This window comes from Lutra lutra, chromosome 8 (genome assembly GCF_902655055.1).
Source record: "Lutra lutra chromosome 8, mLutLut1.2, whole genome shotgun sequence".
Classification (NCBI taxonomy): domain Eukaryota; kingdom Metazoa; phylum Chordata; class Mammalia; order Carnivora; family Mustelidae; genus Lutra; species Lutra lutra.
This window is the reverse complement of record NC_062285.1, coordinates 90,945,053-90,968,950: the sequence shown is the minus strand read 5'-3', so window position 1 is coordinate 90,968,950 and position 23,898 is coordinate 90,945,053. Positions and strand designations below refer to the sequence as shown.

The 23,898-nt window shown below is 35.1% G+C and overlaps 2 protein-coding genes across 7 annotated transcripts in view; one reads left to right on the top strand and one right to left on the bottom strand.

Annotated features, from left to right (window-relative positions):
• The window catches only part of LOC125106782 (C-type lectin domain family 2 member F-like), a 42,947-nt gene extending 39,920 nt beyond the window's left edge, over positions 1 to 3,027 (bottom strand). For all 4 annotated transcript variants that reach the window (XM_047741332.1, XM_047741330.1, XM_047741333.1 and 1 more), the window contains exon 1: positions 2,894 to 3,027. The gene's annotated coding sequence lies outside the window, so the exon portion shown is untranslated. The remainder of the gene's footprint in view (positions 1 to 2,893) is intronic.
• On the top strand, positions 317 to 21,494 carry LOC125106781 (C-type lectin domain family 12 member B-like). 3 transcript variants are annotated; one of them, XM_047741328.1, is made up of 8 exons: positions 328 to 548; positions 2,366 to 2,467; positions 10,479 to 10,577; positions 13,266 to 13,478; positions 16,966 to 17,072; positions 20,224 to 20,332; positions 21,079 to 21,204; positions 21,238 to 21,494. In XM_047741328.1, the coding sequence occupies exons 1-8, from the start codon at positions 458 to 460 to the stop codon at positions 21,240 to 21,242; spliced, it is 852 nt and encodes a 283-aa protein (XP_047597284.1). In that variant the 5' UTR covers positions 328 to 457; the 3' UTR covers positions 21,243 to 21,494. The 3 variants fall into 3 exon arrangements, 2 of the variants coding, with proteins under 2 accessions (XP_047597285.1, XP_047597284.1); XM_047741329.1 differs by lacking the exon at positions 13,266 to 13,478 and having other exon boundaries at positions 317 to 548; XR_007129427.1 differs by lacking the exon at positions 21,238 to 21,494 and having other exon boundaries at positions 326 to 548; positions 20,224 to 20,447.
• Positions 21,495 to 23,898: the final 2,404 nt, after the last annotated feature.

Here is a 23,898-nt window from a genome sequence, read left to right as displayed (position 1 = left end):
TGAGTTAAGTGTTTTTTATTACAACACTGTTCTCACAGGCACATGCTGATTAACAACTTTATGTATGCAGAAATGGTGATACTTTTATTTGTATTTTTTCCACAGAGCCTTCTTAAGTTGGGAGGTCACTGCTATTTTCCACAAATTAAAAAAAAAAAGAATGTTTATATTTAAAACCCACATTTTTCTTTCAGGACCATTTCTTCAACCTGGTGTTTACTGGAGGAAGTTAAGAAAAGAAAGATAAGAGATGTGTGTGGAGGTGTGAATAAAGCAATTCTGAAATTCTCAGTGGATCAGTTCTGTTTTCTGACACTATATTTTTGCTTGGTTTTTACAAAGGTAGATCATTGAACTTAGTCATCACATGCATAGATCATGCCACAGGAGCAGCTTCTGTGAAGTTCGGTGAGACATGCACCACACCCAGTGACCAACAGTGCTGTATTTGTTCAGTATGCCTGAAGAAGTGACTTATGCTACTCTCAAATTTCCAAATGCTTCCCAGGTGAAGACATCCCAGGAGAGCTACAGTCTCAAGAGAGCAGGTAAAAGCCTCCATGTAGGATCAGACATACCAGAAAAGAGAGCTATTTAACTACACTGGTGAGTTCTCCTCGCCTTCAACTCAAAAGGCTGATGATTTTGATGACAGAGTGCCAGTCCATAGGGAAGTTGCTATGCCAGAGCTTAGTGTTGTCTGTCTTATTTAGCTTGTAAAATCATAATTTGTGGAAAACAAAACAAAACAAACATGGTGGTTTAAGCCTCTGGAAATCCAGATCTCTGGTGTCACGAAAATAACATTTCTTATGTTTTTTAGACATTTTGGATGATCTCACATACAAGCTATTATGGGAAGTAAAAACAGTAATAGTATGAACATAAATATCTAGGATTTTTATTTAACTGCTGAAAGATATAATATAGACATATGCTATGAGATTTAAAGGAACCTGGGATCCTAGTCAGTCATGGTGTGCTAAACATTTGCTTCTTTCTGTGAAGGAGCAAGACTGAAGGTGTCTTATCTCTATATAATATCATTCCAGGCCATATAATTCCAGTCTGTTTTATTCAGGAATTCAATTCCTAGAAAGTTAGAAGTAACAGTGAAACAGTAAGAAGATGATTTGGGGGAACATCAAAATTATATTTATTGAAATTTTTGTATTGCTATAGGATACATGGTTTCTTGTGCCATCCCTGGGATTATGTTTTGTTATTTATATTTTATTATCTATATTATTTTTATTCCTTTGTATTTGTTTTCAGTCTTTTTGATCTTATTATAAAATTATATCATCTATCTATATATATGTACGTATGTGTATATATATGTACACACATATGTATGTATGTGTATGTATGGAATACATACAATACATATGGAATGTACACATACATATGTGTACACATACATATGGAATTTTTTTTAAAGATTTTATTTATGTATTTGACAGACAGAGATCACAAGTAGGCAGAGAGGCAGGCAGAGAGAGGGCGGGGAAGCAGGCTCTCCACTGAGCAGAGAGCCTGATGTGGGGCTCGATCCCAAGACCCTGAGATCATGACCTGAGCTGAAGGCAGAGGCTTACCCCACTGAGCCACCCAGGCGCCCCAACATATGGAATTTTTACTTTATAAATTTACCCCAAAGTATTTTATATTCAAATGAGGAAGAAAAATCACTTCTAGTAACATGTCTCTGGTTATATAATTTGAGGCATCAGGTTAGTGGATAATGTTTTAGGGACCAGTTCCCCTAAATAGGGTCCTCTTCTCTGTGTCTACAATATTGACAAAGGCATTGTATGTACTGGGGAGAAGTATTACATACTTGCCATCCATGGGCAACTGACTTAGAGTGCTTATAAACTGGGAGATCCAATTTACATTCTGTTATATATTCTCCAATACATGTTTCCTTATAAGACAATTTAATCTTTTTTTATACAGTAGGGTAGGTTTTTGAATTTTATTTTAGTAAAAGATCACACAGTGTTTGTTAATTAATTAATTAATTAATTAATTAACTTATGAGAGAGGGAGGGAGAGAGAGAAAGCATGTGAGCATGGAGGTGGAGGGGAAAGGGAGAGAGAGAATCTTAAGTAAGCTCTGTGCCCAGCAAAGAGCCCCACAGGGGGACTGATCTCACCATCCTGAGATCATGACCTCAATCGAAATCAAGAGTCCAACACTTAACCAACCACCTGACCCACCCGGGTGCCCCAGGGTTTGTCTATTTAAAATATCTACCATCAGAATCAGCATCAGGCCAGGAACACTGGTATTATCTAGATAGAAAGTAAAGAATAGAGAAAACTGACCTTTTTTAAAAAACACTTTTTTTTTTTTTTTAAGACAATCATAAAGTTCCTGAAATGGAAATGGATGGTGAAACTGAAAATAGAGCAGGGGGAGTTGAGAGCATACCTGAGATGGCAGAGAGCAGAGCTGTGGCAGGTAAGCCCTATGTGAATAAATGTAGCTACTGGAGAAAGTTAAGAAGAGCATTTGGGAGACACCAGAACATAACAATTAGAGATTATTTTTAAAAATAAAGATGGAAAACTTTTGAGAAGGGAAATAAGGAGGATAAACAAAAGGTGATAAAAAGTCATATCCTTTACTTATGGGAAAACATCTTCTTTTTATTTTCTTCATCCATCCCCAGTGTTTTTGTCTTTTTCTAGATTTTTCCTATTTTACAATATTATTTCCTTCCACTTTCCTTTTCTTTATTAAAGATTTCTCTATTTTGGAAAGAGAGAGAGAGAGAGAGAGAGAGAGAGAGAAATGTGGGGCAGAGGGAGAGAGAAACATCAGCAGACTCCATGCTGAAAATGGAGTCCAGTACGGGCCTTTATCTCAGGCCCCTCATATTACTACCTGAGGCAAAATGAAGAGTAGGTTGCTTAATCGTCTGTATCACGTAGGGGCTCCGTATTTCCTCCCATTTTTCATCATTTCATCCCTCTGTTCAATTTCATGGATGGTTTTCTTTTCTTTTCTTTTCTTTTTAATATTCTTTATTTGTCAGAGAGAGAGAGAGAGATTATGAGCAGGGAGAAAAGGTAGAGGGAGAAACAGCTCCCCATTGAGCAGGGACCTTCCCTCCTTACAACCCTGCAATGTGGGACTCAATCCCAGGACGCTGGGATTATGACCTGAACCAAAGGCAGACGCTTAACCAACTAAGCCACCCAGTTACCCTCATGGATGATTTTTTAAAAGTATATTTTAATTTACGTAGTACAAACATGTTCCTTGTATCATTTCATTTTCAATGAACTCTTTTTTTTCCCCTCGAGTCTTCTAATATAACATTCCAGTTTCAGACATAGATACAAAATTGTATCTTACTTTTGAAAAATTTCATTTCAAGTCAACTTTATTGAAGTACAATTTAAATACAAAAGAATACACCCTTAACCTTAATTGCATAGTTTATTGTACTTAACAAATATAAACCTCTGTAACCAAAATCAAGATACACAATATTTTTGTCACCCCAAAAAGTATTTTGTGTCTTTTAATCAAAAGGACAGTACCTGCTTTCTCTAACCACCTCTCTCTTTCAACCTTCACTCCCTGTTTTTGCATAATGTTTTATCCTTTGGAAAGAATAAGGCTATGATGTAGCAAATATTATCATGTTTCCTGTGTGTCTGTTGTTACAAATGTATTTGGGGATATTGGATGCATTCATTTTCTATAATAAAATTTCTTAATCAGTGTTCCCAAAAAGTAAAAACAAAATACAAAAAAATTTCCCCTCTAAGTTATCCCCACCACCAATTTTAGACTGAGGTAATCACTGATCTACTTTCTGTCACCCTACATTATTCTGTCTGTTCTCAGATCTTATATAAATGGATTCAAATAACATGCAGTCTTCTATGACTGGCTTCTTTTATTAAGCATAATGTTATTAAGATTAATTCATATTGTATGTTTTCAATAGTTAATTCCTTTTCATTGCTGAATAGTATTCCATAGTATGAATACACAAAATGTTTACCCATTCATTTGTAGATGGACATTTCAGTGGCTTCCAGATTGGGACTAGTGTAAATAGTCAATGGTGCCTGGATGGCTCAGTTTGTTGAATGTCCAACTCCTTATCTGAGCTCAGGTCTTGGTTTCAGGGTTGTGTGGAACCTACTTTAAAATAAAAAAATCTTTTTTTTTTTGTTTTAAAGATTTTATTTATTTATTTGACATAGAGAGAGAGATTGCAAGGAGGTAGAGACAGGCAGAGAGAGAGGGGGGAAGCAGGTTCCCTGCTAGGCAGAAAGCCCAATTTGGGTCTTGATCGTAGGACCCTGAGATCATGACCTAAGCCAAAGGCAGAAGCTTAACCCATTGAGCCACCCAGGCATCCCTAAAATTAAAAAAAAAAAAAAAATCTTATCAGGTAAATACATAGGAGTAGAATTCTGGGTTAGATGGGTATATTTACTTTACAAGAAACTGTGAAAATTATTTTCCATTTTTACATTTCCAGTAGAAATGTAAAAGATCTTAGTTTATTTACAGAACTTTTTAAGTGTTCTCACTGTGTTATCTCTGCTTTCATTTTGTCTTTTTTTTTTTTTTTTCTCGGTCTTTTTTTTTTTTCCCTCAGTCTTTCATGTTGGCAGCTTTCTTCGAATATCTGGTGATATTTGGTTGCCTGTAATCATTTAAGAGTGAGATGCCAAAGGCACCTGGGTGGCTTAGTCGGTTAAACATCTGCCTTCGGCTCAGGTCATGATCTCAGGGTCCAGGGATCGAGCCCCATATTGGGGTCCCTGTTCAGCAGGGATTCTGTTTTTCCCTCTTCCACTCCCCCTACTTGTGCTCTCTCTCTCTCTGTCAAATAAATAAATAAAATATATATTTTTTAAAAAGAGTGTGATGCCAAATTAATTGAGAGGGATCTCATTTTTATATGAGGGTATATGTGTATCCTTCATGTACTTGGGTGATTCTCTGAGAAACCCAATTGTCAATATTTGTATGTGTTTGTTTGTTTGAATTTCCCCTCTTAGGTCAGTTAGTTGCTCTGGAGAGGATTCCTCCAATACTCTGTCCCAGACAGTTTTCTCTCAGAATGACTATGAGAGGGTATTAAGGGAAACCTTAGTTTCCACTTGTTGTGGGAAAAAAGAAAAAAAAGAAAAAGAAATTTCTTCTCTACTGTGAGTTTTTTCCCTGCGATTTCTCCTTTACTATTCACACAGAACAGTTCAATTTTGATACTTCTGTCATCAAATGCATGGACTTTTTTCCCACATCAAGCACTTCTCTGTGACAGCAGCTGCCATGTCCTACAATTCAGCTCAGTTCTATTACTGTCTACCTGGAGATAGTGTCAAGATCTACAGGGTAAAGTCTCAGTCTCAAAAGACTGCTCCCACCCTACTTATTTTTTTTTAAATAATTTAGTTTATTTATTTGACAGAGATCACAAGTAAGCAGAGAGGCAGGCTGGGGGAGGGGGTAGCAGGCTCCCCGCTGAGCAGAGAGCTTGCCGGGGGGGGCTCAATCTCAGGACCCCGGGATTACGGACCAGAGCCAAAGGAGGCCTCAACCTACTGAGCCACCCAGGTGCCCCACCCCCTATTTAAAATGACAATTGCAAGAAGTATGTCCCCAGATTACCTACAACTTCATTCAGATTTGGCTATAAAACAGAGTTTCCCATAATCCCCTCTTGAGGTACTCTTAATTTGCCCCAGCAGGTCATAAAACTCAGAGAACCATTTAACATTTACCACTTTATTAAAGAATATGATAAAGGATAGAGATAAGCAGCCAGATAAAGGATACATAAGGTGAGATTTGGGAGGGTCCTAAGCAGGGGTGGGTCACCCTCCTGATATTATGTTCACCAGCCTGGAAGCTCTCTGAACCTCATACTTTTGGGATTTTTATGGCGGTTTCCTTACATAGGCATGATTGATGGAGTTAATGATTCCATTTTCAGACTTTTTCCCTGCTCAAGAGAAGTGGGGGTGGTGGGGGTGTGAAAATTCCAAGCTTCTTGTCATGGCTTGGTCTTTCTCGTGACCATCTCTCACCCAGGAGCCCATCCACATGCCCACTCAGACTCACTTCATTAGAACAAAAGATGCTCCTGGGGCACCTGGGTGGCTCAGTTGGTGCAGTGTCAGACTCTTGGTTTCAGCTCAGATCATGATTTCAGGGTCCTAGAATCAAGCCCCTTCCCAGGATCCACCCTCAGTGGGGAGTCTGCTTAAAGATTCTCTCTCTCTTACCCCTCCCACCACTCTTGTGTGCATTCTCTTTCTCTCTCTCATAAATAAATAAATCTTAAAAAAAATAATAAGAGCAAAGATGCTCCTTATCACTTAGGATTGTATAAGGGTTTAGGATCCTTGTGTGAGGAGCAGGGTTAAGAATCAAATATTAGGGGCGCCTGGGTGGCTCAGTGGGTTAGGGCCTCTGCCTTCGGCTCAGGTCATGATCTCAGGGTCCTAGGATCGAGCCCCGCATCGGGCTCCCAGCTCCATGGGGAGTCTGCTTCTTCCTCTCTCTCTCTCTCTCTCTGCCTGCTTCTCTGCCTACTTGTGATCTGTCAAATAAATAAATAAAATCTTAAAAAAAAAGAATCAAATATTAGAAGAAGAGATGCTCCTAGTGTTCTTACCACTTAAAAAAATATCAAGGTTTTGGAAGCTCTGTGACAGGAAGCAGAGCAGATAGATAGTCATATAGATACAGATACAGTATAGATATATATCCTATTATCTCACAGAGGGTAACTCATTGTATGAAATCAGGGAGAAGATATGGGGTTAAGAGTCTATCTGAATCATATGTAAATTTTCAGCTACTTTCTCAGTTTTCAGGCTTCCCCACACCTCCACTTGAGATGATAAAGTAGGAGGTTATCACCAACTTACAAAACTTTTGAGTTTTTTTTAAATTTTCATTTATTTATTTGAGAGACAGAATATTTGTGTTGGTTAACTGAGCATAATAAAAAACAAATGAAATGAGTGAAACATTAAAAAAAGGATTTTATTTACTTATTCAAGAAACAGAGTGAGCAAGTGCAAGAGAGAGAGTGTGCAAGGAGGGGAAGAGGGAGAGGGAGAAACAGACTCCACACTGAGCAAGACCCCAATGCAGGACTTGATCCCAGGACCCTGAGATCATGACCTGAGCTGAAGGTAAATGCTTAACTAACTGAGCCACCAAAATGCAACTTTTGGGATCTTTAAATGAGAATTTTGACTTTGGTTCACTTTTCCAAGGCCCACGAAGTTACTAGCAACTTTTGTTCTCTACCTTCCAAATGCCATATATGTAGTTTCCTTTCTCATTATTTTGAATCTATACATTTTTTATTCTCTATTTTTATCTTATCAGAATTTTTAGGGAGAAAGAAGGTAAAGGAATGAGCTATATCTCTAAGATTAATTCCAGACTGATTTTTAATCAACATTTCAGTCAGCCCAAATGCAATTTTATTCTGCCCTTCCTTCCCATTTCCTACCAGTAAGTGCCTCTCCTAAAAGAAACTAGAAGAAATAGGAAAGACATAGGAAGTATGTCTATAACAAAACTCTTATTGGGGTTCCAATGAAGAGAAGAGGTGATGACTTGTTTGCCTCTGTGTTACTTAAGAACATGGAGATTCACAGGGAAAAAAAGGATAAGAAGAGCTTAGGAGAAGATTTAAGCCTCTTTCATCCTTGGAAAGGTCCTAATCTCTTGAGATTATTGAACTCCATAGCAGAAATATTATACCAACCTTCTTGTGTGGTCCTACAAGGACTTGCTTGCTTATCTTTCTGGTCTCAGACCATTCATTTGCAAACTGAACAGACAGGCAAAAAAGGTCTTCTGTAATTCTAAATCAGAGAAAGTACTAGACTTTGTATCCAAGAAGACACTGGACCAAGTTTGTCCCTTTTTATGGAACATAGAATTAATTAACAGCTTGTCACCTGGCATGCCATTGACATATAGTGGAAGAAACAACTGTGCTTTCCATTACACATAGGTGTGATGCTTCTCAAAGTATCCCAAATCTTGATCTCAAACTCCAGAGTAAATAAAACTAAGGGAAAACAAAGATAGCTATTGATTTTAGGGGATCCAGAGGCCAAAGGAGAAAAAACACAAAAGTCCCAAATAGGTAACTGTCAGTAAAATTGAATGCCTGAAAGGGACAGATAACCAAATTAAACAACCAGCATAATAAGATTTTTTTAAGACATTAAATTATGGAATCAAAAAATTTTTAATTGAAACATGACTTTGACAGCAATAACTTCAGCAGATGAGTTAAAAGAAAGAGCAAAGATCATTAAGACCCAGCAGAATATTCTAGAAGATCAGACAGAAGAAATTATTCAAAGTTATAAAGGTAATAAAAATCATAATAGGTTTGGATAACATATCCAAGTAATCTAATATGTAAAAAAGATTTCATAAAGAGGAAAAAGGACATATATAAAAAAGGAAATAAATAAAGAATAATTAGATATCCTCTAGTACTGGATATATATGGAGGGGGGAAAAACTGCCATTTTCCCATCTTTAATTCAGAAAAGATATAAATCACCCATCCCAACAAAATAAAAATTTACCATGTACTCCATCTAAGAAAAATACTCAAGAAAATTTCCAGACATACAAGGAATTAATCAGACCTCAACGTAAGGGAAAATTTAGAGGTGAGTCAAAAAGTAATAGCTGATGATGGAATAAATATAATGGTAATTGTGATAATGAAAGTGCTAAATCATTTTTGCTATAAAATAGATACACTGCAAGAGAAAGTCAATAGTAGTCTAGGACAAATTTTACTAAACTGTCACAGTAAAACCCAGCATTAGGAGAGAGGAGGAAAGGGAATAAAAGTACTATAAAAGTCTAGGTTGGAGAGTCTAAATTTAGCTATTCCAAAATTACAGATATTAAGAATATAATGCAAAGGAAAACATGTCCTTTTGGAAACAGCTAAAACTTTCATCCCAGGGACGCCTGGGTGGATCAGTGGGTTAAAGCCTCTGCCTTCAGCTCAGGTCATGATCCCAGGGTCCTGGGATCGAGCCCCGCATCGGGCTCTCTGCTCAGGGGGAGCCTGCTTCCTCCTCTTTCTGTCTCTGCCTGTCTCTCTGCCTACTTGTCTGTCAAATAAGTAAATAAAATCTTAAAAAAAAAAACTTTCATCCCAATTTTTCATAATCAAAGGAGAAAGAATATAATAACCCATCTTAACGTAAAAATAATAAAATCACAAAAGAATTTAAGAGAATTGATAAATTTAAAAGCTTAAATCAATAAATAGGAAGGTTTTGAAGAGAAAAGTTAATCTGAGACTGGTTTTATTTTAAAAAAAAACCTAATAGCCAAATTAAGGAAAAATGGAGAAAGCAAAGGTATCAGATATCAAGTTAAGGACACCTGGTTGGCTCGGTTGGTTAAGCATCTGACTCTTGGTTTCAGCTCAGATTGTGATCTCAGGGTCCTAGGTTCAAGTCTCATGTTGGGCTCCCCACTCAGTGGGGAGTCTGCTTGTGATTCTTTCTCTCTCTGTCTCCCTTTCCCCATGTTCTCTCTCTACTCTAAAACAATAAATAAATCTTTTTAAAAAAGGAATATGTTTAAATAAGTAACTAAAATGGGAGAGAATAGGGGAGGCTGGGTGGCTCAGGTTAAGGCCTCTGTCTTTGGCTCAGGTCATGATCCCAGGACCCTGGGATCTAGCCCCACATCAGGCCCTTTGCTCAGCAGGGAGCCTCATCCCACCCATCCCCCACCTCCTGCAACTCTGTTTACTTGTGATGTCTGTCAAATAAATAAATAAAATCTTAAAAAAAAAATGGAGCACACCCCAGAAATCTCATATCCACTTCCGCTCATTTAATAAATAAATAAATAAATAAATAAATAAATAAAATGGGAGAGAATAAATATGTGTAAAGCTCCAACCTCTGTAACTTCATGGCAATAAATTTGATAGTCTAAAGGAAGTAGATGATTTCCTAATAATATATTAAAGAGAAAACCTGAAAGGACAATCATCAGAATGGATTGTAAATCATATTAAATTATAGATCTCAATATTAGCATAGAAAAATTAGGAAAGAACAACCATCAGGTGGCCAACACTGATTTCCTGGAGATGGGAAGGATGAGGAAACGGCAAGATGCGGAAGGTGGGAGGGGAAAAAACAATGCTAAAAGATGAACAAGAGAGTGTCAATGAAAGTATCCAAAATATGTCCTATGATCACATTTACTTAGAATTATGTGTTTTCAGTGTTAATTGTGAATGTAAAGATGTATTTAATGAGGACTTTGCTTGATTTTGCAAGCAATTATTTTCATTAAAAACATTCCAATAGTCCTATACATAAGGGGCAGGTGTGTTGGACAGGTTTATGGAAAAAGGAAACAACATAAAACGTGTTGCTTCATGTCATTTTTCTAAATTGGTGCTTCTTCACAGGACATAGCACTCAGTCAAAAGTGTGGTGCACTGTTGCTTTCATTTCGTTGACTATGAACCTGGTGGTGCTGGCTGGACTGGGGACACTGGGCCTGAGGTGTAAGTTTCCACTTTTCTCTGAGCCTGTGGATTGGTTTTATCAGGCACGTTGCAAATAAATCCAAGTCCCAAGACATATCCATATAATATTTCCAGATTAGTAGAGGAGAAAATATGTGTCATTACTGTAGGACCATATCATTAAGGATATTTTAATGACAAATTCCTTCAGTGACAACTAAGACTAAAGATTGTAATGTAAACCCATTTTTCTAGAAATGATGAAATCAATACAACAAAAATACAATTAATTATAGACTGAGAGTTTGCATGATGATTTCATATGTCTAAAGCAAATTCTCCATTCTTCATGCATTTTCTTCTTGTCTAATTCATTCTAATTGCAAACATACTTCAAAATGGCATTATCATACTTGATGTTTTCTCTAATTCCTCCATTAATAGCCAGTTATTTTGTCCTAGGAATCACACCAATTTCAGCTGAGTATGAGCTGGTTTCATGGTGCTGTCTTTTGAAAGATAATTTCTCCCAGATGATTATTTTTTTCCTAAAACTTCTATAACTGTTCTTGACAATAGCAATAATTGGTGGTTAGGGTTTTTTCCTCCAATATAATGCAGGCTTCATAAGAGCACAGACTATGGCTTATTCATGCTTGGTATTCTTTGACTGAATGAATGTAATAAATGAATAAATGAGTGAATTCAGGAACAAATAGGTGAATAAAAAGAAATGAGTAGGCTTTTGAATATCAAAGCTGAAGTATCTTTATAAGAAAAGGAAAACTCCCAATCCACCCTTATTAGCAGTTTGTTCCACAAATAAGAAAAAAGGGAATCACAAGTGCTTAAAAATATATTTTCTCAATAAAGATATAATGCATATAAATTGCCAAAACTTCAAAATACAGAGAAAGAGAAGGAACTAAAAGCAATTGGTATCTGTCAACAGGAGTTAAAGGCTATTAAAATATAAAAACAGCATTAATATCTCTGGAGTCATAGAGTAGATATCATTTATATCAATATTTTATTTAATAATTTAAATACTCTTATAACATTATATTACTTATCATTTTTGAGTACTAATGTTTTCCCAAGCTCTTCACATATAAATTATGGTTATATCTGTCCAAGAAACTCAAATTGCAACACATAAGGGTCATGATCTCATTCAGTCTTTACCCAAATCATGTCCTATAATCATGTTTACACTCAATTTCCAGGTGAGAGAACCCAGAATACTTCTCCAATTCTGTATGGTCTGTAAGTGATCAGGGGGAGTATTTGATTATACATCTATCATTTCATTTTATACTTTATGGTTTTTATTTTATTTTTTAATTAATTATTTTTATTACCATATAATGTATTATTTGTCCCAGGGGTACAGTTCCATGAATTATCAGGCTTACACATTTCCTCCCCAATGTCCATAACCCAACCACACTTTCCCTACCTCCACACCCCCCAGCAACCCTCAGTTTGTTTTATGAGATTAAGAGCTTCTTATGGTTTGTCTCCCTCTCAATCCCATCTTGTCTCATTTTTTCCTTCCCTACCCTCCAAGCCCCCACCCTGCCTCTCAAATTCCTCATATCAGGGAGACCATATGACAATTGTCTTTCTCTGATTGACCCATTTCGCTCAGCATAATACCCTCTAGTTCCATCCACGTCATTACAAATGGCAAGATTTCATTTCTTTTGATGGCTGCATAGTATTCCATTTATACTTTATGGTTTTAATGGCCCTTTGCCTTATGTCTTTATGTTTCTCTGCTTTGCTACATTGGTTGTGTCTTCTATTCTTCTACTGCGTTTCCCAGGCCCTATAATGATTTTTTTTCTTTAAATATCAGTTACTTATTTGATAATTAAAAGACTCTTTTAAGAACTCCATATTTTGGGAGCATCTCTTCTCAACCCTGGATGCTAGTGGGTGATTCTCTTTTCCCTTCTCTTCCCTCCTACAACAGTGAGTACAAAGGCATTCTGAGGAAATAGAAGGAATATTATAATTGTTAACTTTTCTTGAGCACCCATCCTTTGTGATTTTATCTAATTTAATCCTCATAAAACTTAAATTAAAAATTAAATATTCTATTAAGTTGCACGGTTCTCAGGTAAACTAACTCCAGCCTATTTAAAAAAACCAAAATATGTTTTAACAATCCACAAAATAAAGCAGTTATGAAGTTTTCTGAGTCTCCTGATGCTCTTAGAGACATGATCCCCATGTTCTGTTTTTTTTTTTGTTTGTTTGTTTTTTTAATCCTGAAGTTGCCATTTACCAATTGCACATCCTTAAATTATGGTTATATCTGTCCAAGAAACTCAAAAATTACAACACATAGGCTCACCAGTATGTTATAGTACCTCCTAACTTCACAGGTGTGAATTATCTATAAGCTAACTACTGAACTTCATCATCTTTTATTTTGAGATCCCTGCTTCACATGGATGTTTCTTGTTCTTTTTTTTTTTTATTTTTAAACATGTTGGGGCATTTTCTTCAACAAGGAACTAGTTCTCTATTGTGTAACATATCTTTTTATCTCAAATAAATTTCAATCTTAGAAGTACATACAGTTAGTATTTTTTACATATGTAAGTTTCATTTTAATATGAGTATTCCATTAAATTATTAAGTAATAATTGTGATAATATAATTTATTGGAAAACTTTGACTATTTTAAAGTCATTAATCTCCTGATATTAATTATAGATTATTGGAAACTCATTTTCAACAACAGAACAACAAACGATATTGAACAAAGCAAAATACAACAGTTGGAAGAAAATTTAACGCTATGCATGAATATGTATAATAATATCTCAAATGAGCTTATCAGTTTTGAAAATATGACACAAAACACATTAAAAGAGCTGACAAACTTTACCTCAGAATACTGTGAAGAGTTAATGAAGAAGGAAAAAGGTGAGTGAAATGGTCTCTTATTTCATCTAGTCTCATCCCTGACCAGGTTCTCCATTTTTTCCTAGACATTTTACTGGGTTTGAAATCTTGAAATATATCTGAAATAAAGAAAACATGGAAATACAGTAATAATTTACAAATTCTTGTATTAAAAAAGCACTTTTTTTCTTTTTTGACTGAGTTTCTTTATGTTATGTTTTAATATTATTTTATCAAACTAATCTCTCTCTCTTTTTTCCTCTATCTTTCCTCAATTAGATTCAGGTTTTTTTTTTACGTGCCCTCCATGATACCCATCACCAGGCTCACTCAACCCCCCACTCCCCTCCTCTCCAAAACCCTCAGTTTGTTTCTCAGTCCACAGTCTCTCATGGTTTGTCTCCCCCTCCGATTTCCCCCAACCCACTTCTCTCCATCTCCAATGTCTTCCGTATTATTCCTTATTCTCCACAAGTAAGTGAAAGCATATGATAATTGACTCTCTCTGACTTATTTCACTCAGCATAATCTCTTCCAGTTCCCTTCCATGTTGATACAAAAGTTGGGTATTCATCCTTTCTGATGGAAGCATAATACTCCATTGTATGTATGGACCTTATCTTCTTTATCCATTCGACCACTGAAGGGCATCTTGGTTCTTTCCACAGTTTGACAACTGTGGCCATTGCTGCTGTGAACATTGGGATGCATATGGCCCTTCTTTTCACTCCATCTGTATCTTTGGGGTAAATACCCAGTGGTGCAATTGCAGGGTCATAGGGTAGCTCTCTCTATTTTTAATTTCCTAAGGAATCTCCACACTGTTTTCCAAAGTGGCTGCACCAACTTGCGTTCCCACCAACAGTGTAAGAGTGTTTTCCTTTCTCCACATCCTCTGCAACACTTGTTGTTCATCATCATTAGCCATTAAGGAGATTCAAATCAAAACCACATTGAGATACCACCTTACATCAGTTTGTTTTTTAATTTCTTCTTTCTTTCTTCTTTTACACTCACATTTTACACTCTCATTTTAATGAAGTTCATCTATAATGGAGTTTTGCTAAATATGTGGGAGATAAATGTTCTGTCTTCTTGTATGTCTGAAAAGGTCTTTATTTTGGCTAGGTATAAATTCAAAGGTTAAAAATTAATTTCTTAGCAAGTATTGAGAGTTCTCTCACTGTTTCTAGCAAACAATGTTATTAAGAAGTCTGTTTCCAGGGTGATTTCATCCCATAAAAATGATCTGACTTTAGCTTTTTTTTTTTTTAAGATTTTTTTTTTATTGGGGCGCCTGGATGGCTCAGTGGGTTAAAGCCTCTGTCTTCAGCTCAGGCCATGATCCTGGGTCATCGAGCCTCACATCGGGCTCTCTGCTGAGCAAAGAGCCTGCTTCCCCCTCTCTCTTTGCCTGCCCCTCTGCCTACTTGTGATCTCTGTCTGTCAAATAAATAAATAAAATATTTTAAAAATATATGTTTTTTATTTATTTGAGAGAGAGAGAAAAGAGAGAGCACAGAGGAGGTGGGGAGGGGCAGAGGGAGAGGGAAAAGTAAAATCCCTACTAAGCAGGAAGCCCAACAAGGGGCTCCATCCCAGTACCCTGGGATGATGACCTGAGCAGAAGGCAGACATTTAATGAACTGAGGCACCCAGGACACTGGACTTCAGCTTTTAAGATATTTTAGTCATTTGTGGGAGCTGAAATATTAGGATATTCTGGGTATAAGTGCTTTTTAATTGCTGTGCACTCTGTAGCCTTGCCAGTCTGAAAGTTTATGTCTTTCAAATTTAGGGAAAATACACTCTATTACTTCTGAGTTCTATTTCCTGTTCTTTCCATGACTTCCCTTCAAATGTTAAAATTTGCAGATTGTCTCTTTTCTTTGTATTATTTTAAAGATTCCTTTTTGAATTTTCCTACTGATTATTATTTCAACAATCATATTTTTAATCTGATAAAACCTTACATGATTCTTGAGAGTTTTTGTAGCATCCTGTTCTTACTTTATATATATAATATCTTTTGGAGTCCTATAAGTATAGTAATTAGAAGGGTATTTTAAAATATCACTTTCCTCTTTCCTAAATTCATTTTTGAGGATGAAGGGGGAGTTTTTTCCTTTCCTTTCTATCTCTTTCTTCTTATTCTTTTTAAAATATTTTTCTTAAAAATTCTCTTTCATGCAAGGGTGCTCTTATATACACTATGATCCTTACTAAAAGAATAGATGTTGTGGGTTAGTTCCATTGTTATTCAAAGAGATAGTTTTTTTCATTAGATTTCTTTGAAAGTGACAAATCTGTCTGGATAGTTTAAGGGTGGAAGACCAAGATGGAGTGTATGAACATGTAACTTTCCTTTTCAAATGAGACTGGATATAAATGATAATCACAACAATCACAGTGGAAACCTAGGCTTTGCCAGACAGTTCATCCAGTTTCTTCGGAGAAGAACCATGTCCTTTCCCCTCCCCAAAATCCTATAGCTTCTTAGTCATTTTTCTTCCCTCTTTTCTTCACTTTTTCCTTTCTTATCTTCTTTCATAAGAAAGAAAGAGATAGGAGAAGAGAGAGAAAAGAAAGAAAGAAAGAAAAATAGAAAGAAAGAAAGAAAGTCACTTCACACTATGTGTCAACACTTGGGAGACCTTCAAGAATATTAAGTCTTATGCATAACAATAATAACTATCCCTTGCCTTAAGTAACTCAAGGTATGATAGAAGAAACAGACAAGTAAACAGAAAATTACAATTCAGTTTAATGAGTGCTCATAAACATAAATATGTAATTCAAGAAACAATAGTTGAAAGAAAGAGTTGAGATTGGGTAGGGGTATAATAGTCAATGCTGGGACTGGAAGCATATTGTAATAAAATTGGTGAGGGGTAGCATGGGGTGTTCAGAAATTTCAAGGTATTCAAAATGAATGGCTGACAGAAACCTGAACAAACTAGTAGACAAGATTGGAGTGTCACTAGTGTTCCCTAGATAATGGGGAGGGTTTGACTTTTTCCCTACAAAAAAAAATTAGACCACTTAAAGCAGAGTCTGATAGAAAAATCAAATCACTGGAAACAGGGTGGTGCTAAGGTTTCTGTAAAAAATATATATATATATATATATATATATATATATATATATATATACATACAGACTAGAGATGGACTACAGTCTTGCTGTAGCAATCCAAACATTGTAGTTTTCTTTGAGTGCTTTTAGTAAGCCCTTCATCACTTTTCTTCCTCTCTATGATTTTCCTTCTTTCTTCAGATTATTCTAGATCCAAATCCCATACCATTTCAGATCCCATTCTCTTCCTTCTCTCATATTATAAGCAGTCATCTCACTCAATATGTAACTTTGGTTAATCATTTCAATAGGCAATGCAAAGGGTTGTAAATTCTGATACATATGCTAATTCATAGTATATCTGTACATACATATTATGCTTATGTGTGTATCAGAATCATATCTTTATAAACTTTCCTCATGTGTTTTTCAGATGTTCAATTCCACTCATGTTTGGAATCATGGATGTGGTATGGAAATGGAAGCCAAGATCATGCCCAGATGAATATGGACAGTAAGAAAAATTGCAATAATACCCAGGTCTGTGTTATGATCTACAGAAAGTTTTTGGTATTGTTAAGATATAGGTCAGGAGAATTTGGATAACAACCTTAGTCCTTGGCTATTCCTAATAAATGGTCTCCAAGCCCTTTACCTTTTGAGCAGTTATTGGGGAATTCCACTATCACAGGTTCAAATGCCAAGTATATACAATCATTACACTGATCAGTCCATGAGACCTGTCACAAAACATAAGTTATGGAACTTTATTTCCTCGGGATTTCTTATTCCCTGTGTGTTCTGGTTCTTGTAGAATCAGAAAGGAGAGAGCAACGATTTATTCCAGGTGAGAGGCATATTTTAATTGGCCATTGATACAAATTAAATCATGGGATTCTCTTCTCCCTTAGAGTTGTCCTGTGATGAAAAATTATACTCTCAGTCATAATGTACGTGGCACAATCCTGCATATGACTTCTTATCGTCACACATCACTACCCTAATTAATGTTATTAGTTAAAATACAAAGAAACAAATCAGGTAAACTTACTGCAATGCTCATGATTATTTTGTTGTTGTTTTTCTTAATATTTGAGTGTAGAAAAAAAAAAACAAATTTCCAAATGTAGAATGCTAAAACCCTTACAATCCAGCACAGTATGTTTGTTTAATATATATAGCATGCTCCAACCAACCAGATTTTATCATCAACATTTCTTGAATGTGGTTCATGCCTCTGTGATTTTTTCCCTTTATAGTTTTGTTACCTGAGTTATTCTGTCCCTTTTGAACTCAACTAATCCAATTCACTTCTCAAGTTTCAGCCTCATTGCTTCTTTAAAATTTTGCTTCTAAACAAGCTCAATTAATGTCTTTCTCTTTCATATTCCCCACAGCATTACATTTTTAGTTAACAGCTATGAGTGCATCTGTTCTGTTAGAGTTTTAATTCCCTGAAGGTAGAAAACATGTCTTGCCCATTATTGTATATCCACTTATGATACTGGAAACACCTTAAGTTTGGCTGAAGTACCAGTATTCTTCAATATCTTGATTTTTTTTAAATTGTTTTTCTTTTCTGTAGGCAAAGAGCATACTTAGAATGTCATAGAAGAGATTTTTCATTATTTTAGTGTATTATTTTGCTAATTTACATTTTTAAGAAAAGAGACATCTGAATCAAGAGAAACAGTTAACAGTTAAGGAATTAAGAAAAAATAAAGTTGTTTCATGCCACAACCTAATTGGAAGTGAGGTATGAAGGAAAAAGCAGACTATGAGAATTTTAAGTTTTTGTCTTGAAATTTTTCACAAGGAAAAACAATCAGTCATATATATGGCATTTTTGTGTTTGAGACTGATATTGAGTGTAAATTTTAACAGGTCAAATATATGGTGCTTGTGAGAATGACATGGACATAAAATGCTTTTGGGGTTGGAGCTGAATGGGAGATGACAGTATTGAAGATTTTAAAAATTTGCCCACCCATACTTTTATTAAACAGTCATTATCAAATATTTACTAATGATTACTATGTACTAATACTATGTACAAGGTGAATTTAAACCTGGTAAGTTTTGATCGATAAAAATAAAATCTATAGATTAGGTGATAAAATCCAAAATAAATTGGTAGATTAAGAAAAGAAGAAGCCAAAGGATAGAATCCTAAATATCCACACTATAAATGGGGCAGGAAATTAGGAGAGCTATCACAAGTGTTTAAGAATAAGTGATTAAAGAAGGAAGGGGAACGAAGAAGGTGTGATACCAGGGAGCTAATGGAGAGAAGTGTTTCAAGAATAATGTAATTTGAGGTGCCTGGTTGGCTCAGTCGTTAAGCATCTGCCTTCAGCTCAGATCATGATCCCAGGGTCCTGGGACTGAGCCCCACATTGGGCTCCCTGCTTGGTAGGAAGCCTGCTCCTCCCTCTCCTACTCCCCCTACTTGTGTTCCCTCTCTTGCTGTGTCTTTCTCTGTTAAATAAATAAATAAAATATTAAAAAAAAAGAATGATGTAATTAACAGTGAAAACACCTCCAAGAGGCTAAACAGTACATACAAGTAATGACAAATACTATTCATTACATGTCTGCTCTAAGTCAGCAACCGAAAAAGATGCTTTATTTAGGCACAAAACAATCTGCTGTATCAGTTCCATTATATCTAAATTTCAGGTTAGGAAACTGAAGTTCATAGAGGATAAGTAAATTTCTTAAGGTCACATGAATAAGTAGCAGACCAAAGACTCAAAGCCTAGTTTGCCTATCTTCAAAGCCCAAGATACATTTAAAAGTAAAGAGTCAGTTGACAGTTGACAACTAAAGAATGACCCTGTCAAGAGTATTACAAATGAAGTAATATGGGGTACATGCTGATAACATTATTATTTTAAAAAATACTTCTTAAGATTTTACTTAAGTCTACAGCATGGAGTATATACTGAGGATATAACAAAAATCTATAACCTTATAAATCTTAAAGAAGCTTATAATCTAAGGTGAATCAAGACAATAAATCAGTAATTAGCAAATTATTAAACTGCAATGATTCTGTTACATATACAAAAAAAAAAATGAAAAGACAGTGCTCAAAGGAGATAGTTAGAAATGGCTTGACATCCAAAGGACAAAGAACAATAAAATCAAGTTTAAACTCCAGATTTTCTCTTAAGCATCTTGAATGTTAATGGAAGATAAGCTATCTTTGATATCTTAAGAAAAAAATTTACAGAACCAGGAAGGGTTTTCAAGACATTATTACTCACTTCAGGGCAGTGCCCAAAGAAGAGGGAAAGATTTAAAGAGTAGGTTAGAAATAGGTAAATTGGAAAAGGGTGGGGGGCCTCATTGGAAAGGCTAGTCCCAAATGAATGGGAGTCCTTTCACAGTCAATGCAGAACCTCTGTCAGTACAGCCATGTGGTGTCTGGAAAAATGGGGATTTAGCTCATCTGATGGCTTCTCTTTTTGCCTATCATCTGCTCAGTGTTAGAGTGGGCTGGTGTTAAGAGAAAGCTTGAGAAGAATAAAGATTTTAAAATTTTTGAGGGAAAGGGGACAAGGAAACAAGAAATGAAAGGATTATTGAATGGAATTTTGATGATACTAATCTGATTCTGTGGCACTTGAATTAGCTCTCAGTGGTACAAAGGAGCAGTAACTGATTTTTTTGTTGTTGTTGTTTATAGGTGTTCTTTAGATGTTTTCCATTACCTATCCCCTGGGTGGATCTGGATTCTCCTTTCAAGAAGACAAATTGGGAAGAAGGAAGGGTTTTAAAATTTTGCATTGTGACCTGTGAGTTAACCGGCCACTTGCTTAATGTCAATAATAAAGGAAATCTAGTTTGTTAATTTTGAAGATGTCTCTCTGACAGCCACCCTCCATATGTGGTCAAAATGTATCAAGATAGGTAAAAAAAAATTTCTGGGAACCTTTGCCTGAAGCTCAGGCAATACTTTTTTCAGCAAAAAAATCTGTTCTATATAGAAGGAGTTCATAGGATTGAGAACATGGAAGATAGAAATTCAGAAACTATTATGCTTCCCTGTCCTTTACACACTCCTATGCTTTCCTAAGCCTCTAAGGAATGGACAGAAGTTACAAAGACAAAGTAAAATCAAAGTCAAGGATGATATCTTGTGCAATATAAAATAGAATGGGAATCAGGGTAGCCATATGATTTATTGTCCAAACCTGAACACTTTGAGAATAAAAGGAATCAATATCAATAATTGCACTACAACACCAAGCATGAATCTGAAGTGCCCTGGGGATACCCAGATTTTTCAATGGCTTCTTGGGTGAAATTGTCAATGAAAGACCCAGAGGTAACTTTGGGCCATAGACAGTTGAATTCTATTAAATTCTTGCAGTAGTGTAAGAAATCACCATAGTTTTTTTTTTTTATCAGTTTGGTCTTGTTTAACTAAAATAATCTGACAAGAAAATAATAAACTTTGGCAATAATAGATTAGATTCATGAGGTAACTGTTTATTTTTCAAATTAAAGCACATAATTATTTTTTTTTTTCTGGTCACAGGTTTGACGCTTGCTGAAAACAGTGAAATTAAAAACATGACAATGGGACACACACCAAATATAACTCAACTCCTGGAAACAAACACCTCCCTGGTTACGAAAGTAACCAGAGGCCCAGAGATGGGGACAGGGTCATTCATGATGGACATCAAGGAGGGCGTGTGATGTGATGGGCACTGGGTATTTTACACAAGTGATGAATCATTGAATATTATATCAAAAACTAATGATGTACTATATGTTGGCTAATTGAATTTAAATAAAAAAACAGTGAAGTATACGACATTCAAAAGAAATGAAATGATTGGAAAATTTAATACCTTTAGTAGTTATCATATTTGTGAAAATAAAGTAGCTATATCAAATTTTCAATTGTAGCTAAGTGCAAACATTCCTAGTTTACTGTATTAGTATGCAAGATAAAGGTGACCGTGTAAGCTGAAACTTTGAAAAATCGATCTCAGAATCCAAGAGAAAATTTTTTGATTGTTTTGTGACTTTAAAAACTTTTTTTGTCAAAACATTAAAAATGTCTTACTATTGGTTATAAATGTGTAGAGAAGTGGAAAAAAGTAAAATACTACTACTTAATATGTTGTAATTCCAAATATTAGAAACATTGAATATTAAAGTGGTTTCTCCCATTTATCAAGAGAAGCAAGAGGAATGGTATGACTCCTTTTTGTGATACAACTTACTCTACAGATTGAACATTTTATCCATTCCTTGGCAATTTGCCATATTCCTTTCTTTCTTTTTTTTTACATTTTTTAAATTTTTTAATAAACATATAATGTATTATTAGCCCCAGGTGTACAGGTCTGTGAGTCACCAGGTTTACATACTTCACAGCATTCACCATAGCACATATGTCATATTCCTTTCTAGGTTAGGATCAGCTTTTAACATTTTAGCTTTTGTGATGTCAAAGACATGAAAGATTTCCAACAGTTCCTTAAATGTGAAGTTTCCTGTAGGCAGCTTCACCTCCTCCAGCATATCTCCCTTCTTCATTTTTGCCAAGAAATTATCTTCAGCAAGCTCTTCCATTCTTCAGGAATTTCAGAGTCCTCCGAGACTCTGAAATGATGACAGTATCAATATTCTCATGGTCAGCTATTTCTTCTTTCTTATTATTACCCATTATTTAAATTTTTTTTGTTATTGAAGTATCATTGACAGTTGTTTTGTCCTTAACTCTGTTTTTTATTTAACTCACATTCTGCAAAGTCATTCACATGGTGTGGAAAAAGATCTTGTCTATTATAAGGATATTCTGTTACCTTCTGACAAGATGTTTGAATATTTTCAGCTGCATGCTTTTTATATTATTTCTTCTAAAACTAGGCTAATTGCATGAGCTCCAGTTACAGGGTCAATAGTCTGCAAGGTTTTAAAAGCTTAAACAACTCCTTAGATTAATGAAGCTGTATTGCTGATAGAAAGCAAATTTTCATTTTTTCCCAAGATCTTATATAAATCAGGTTGATCTAGAGTATTATATAACAGTAGAAGTGTTTTGAAAAAATAATCTTCCTAAAGTATCTCTACAACTGAGAAGAAAAGAGGGAAAACAACTGTATGCTTATCTATCAATATGTAAATGAAATGAGATTCTTGGTGACCAATCATGGACAGACCTTGAAGGAAGTGACAAGAGTGGTCATTTATCATAATGAGCATCTATTACTTATGTAGCAGGGTGTTGTACTTTATGCAATTACTCACCATATAATGTAATAAATGAAAACTGAACTGTATTATTAGGGAACTAGTGTTATTTGAATGAACCATGACCACTGAAATCTGTATATGGGAACCATGTAAAGCAAGAACTATCTGTGTTTCTAATACAGTCTGTTACTGCATAATTTGAATACCTCCATTGACTCCTGTATATTATAGCAATTTTTAAATTCAATTAACATCTACCTTAATCTCACTATAATGTTTGTATGGAATACCAGATATAGAAGTAATGACTTTGTATTTTCCCACAAGCTGCTCAGTATACACCTATAAGATATTAATAAAAAAATAATTTCTTATTTACTTTTAATTCAGATATTATGCAAGTCAGTTAAAAATGCTTCAGTGCTTGTTTAAAAACTGATTTCTCTTCAGTCTTCCTTTTACTAGTATTCATTCTTTGTGCTACTGCAAACTTCATATAAATTTCAGAAATTCATGTTCCTGGGAACTTAGGCAAACAATTCATGACACTGAGGACTTCTAACATTTACTACATAATCATACTTCATCTCCCTGTCTTATTGTACTAGCACCTATTCATTTCCTAAGTGTGTCTTTCTGAATAATTATATCTGGTATCTTCATGGATAAGGGAAAAAATCAATATACTTAAATAACTACTTCTGATTTAAGAAAAGGCAAGAAAAGGTGGTGGAAGAAGAGGAAAAGGAAAAAATTCTAAGTGAATTGGAATGGTGGACTATTTCCTTAATATGCTAATGATCATATATTTTAAATTGTCACCAATATGAAACAAGATAGTGATTCTATGTATTTTGTAATCATCAAAATGAGTTTATCACCATTATTATCTAACATTGCCCTGGAAGTCTAGTAAGTGAAAGAGAGAAAAATTAAAAGAGTAGTCACAACTGATTATAAATGATCAAATATTAATTGTGGATTCATAGAAAATGTGGTGTTGAAAAAAATAGCTGAAAGTTATGACATAAAATTATCAAATTGGCCACTCTCATGACAAATGTCCAAGACATATTCTTTATTATATGTAAATAAAAAGCTGTCAGAATAGCAAATTGTTCTAATAAGAGAAAAGGCATTGACCAAC

Coding starts and splice junctions, on each gene's coding strand:
- LOC125106781 (XM_047741328.1), top strand. CDS start 458: ATGCCTGAAGAAGTGACTTATGCTACTCTCAAATTTCCAAATGCTTCC. Junction 549..2,365: donor CTACAGTCTCAAGAGAGCAG/GTAAAAGCCTCC, acceptor TTTTTTTTTAAG/ACAATCATAAAGTTCCTGAA. Junction 20,333..21,078: donor AAAATTTTGCATTGTGACCT/GTGAGTTAACCG, acceptor TTCTGGTCACAG/GTTTGACGCTTGCTGAAAAC.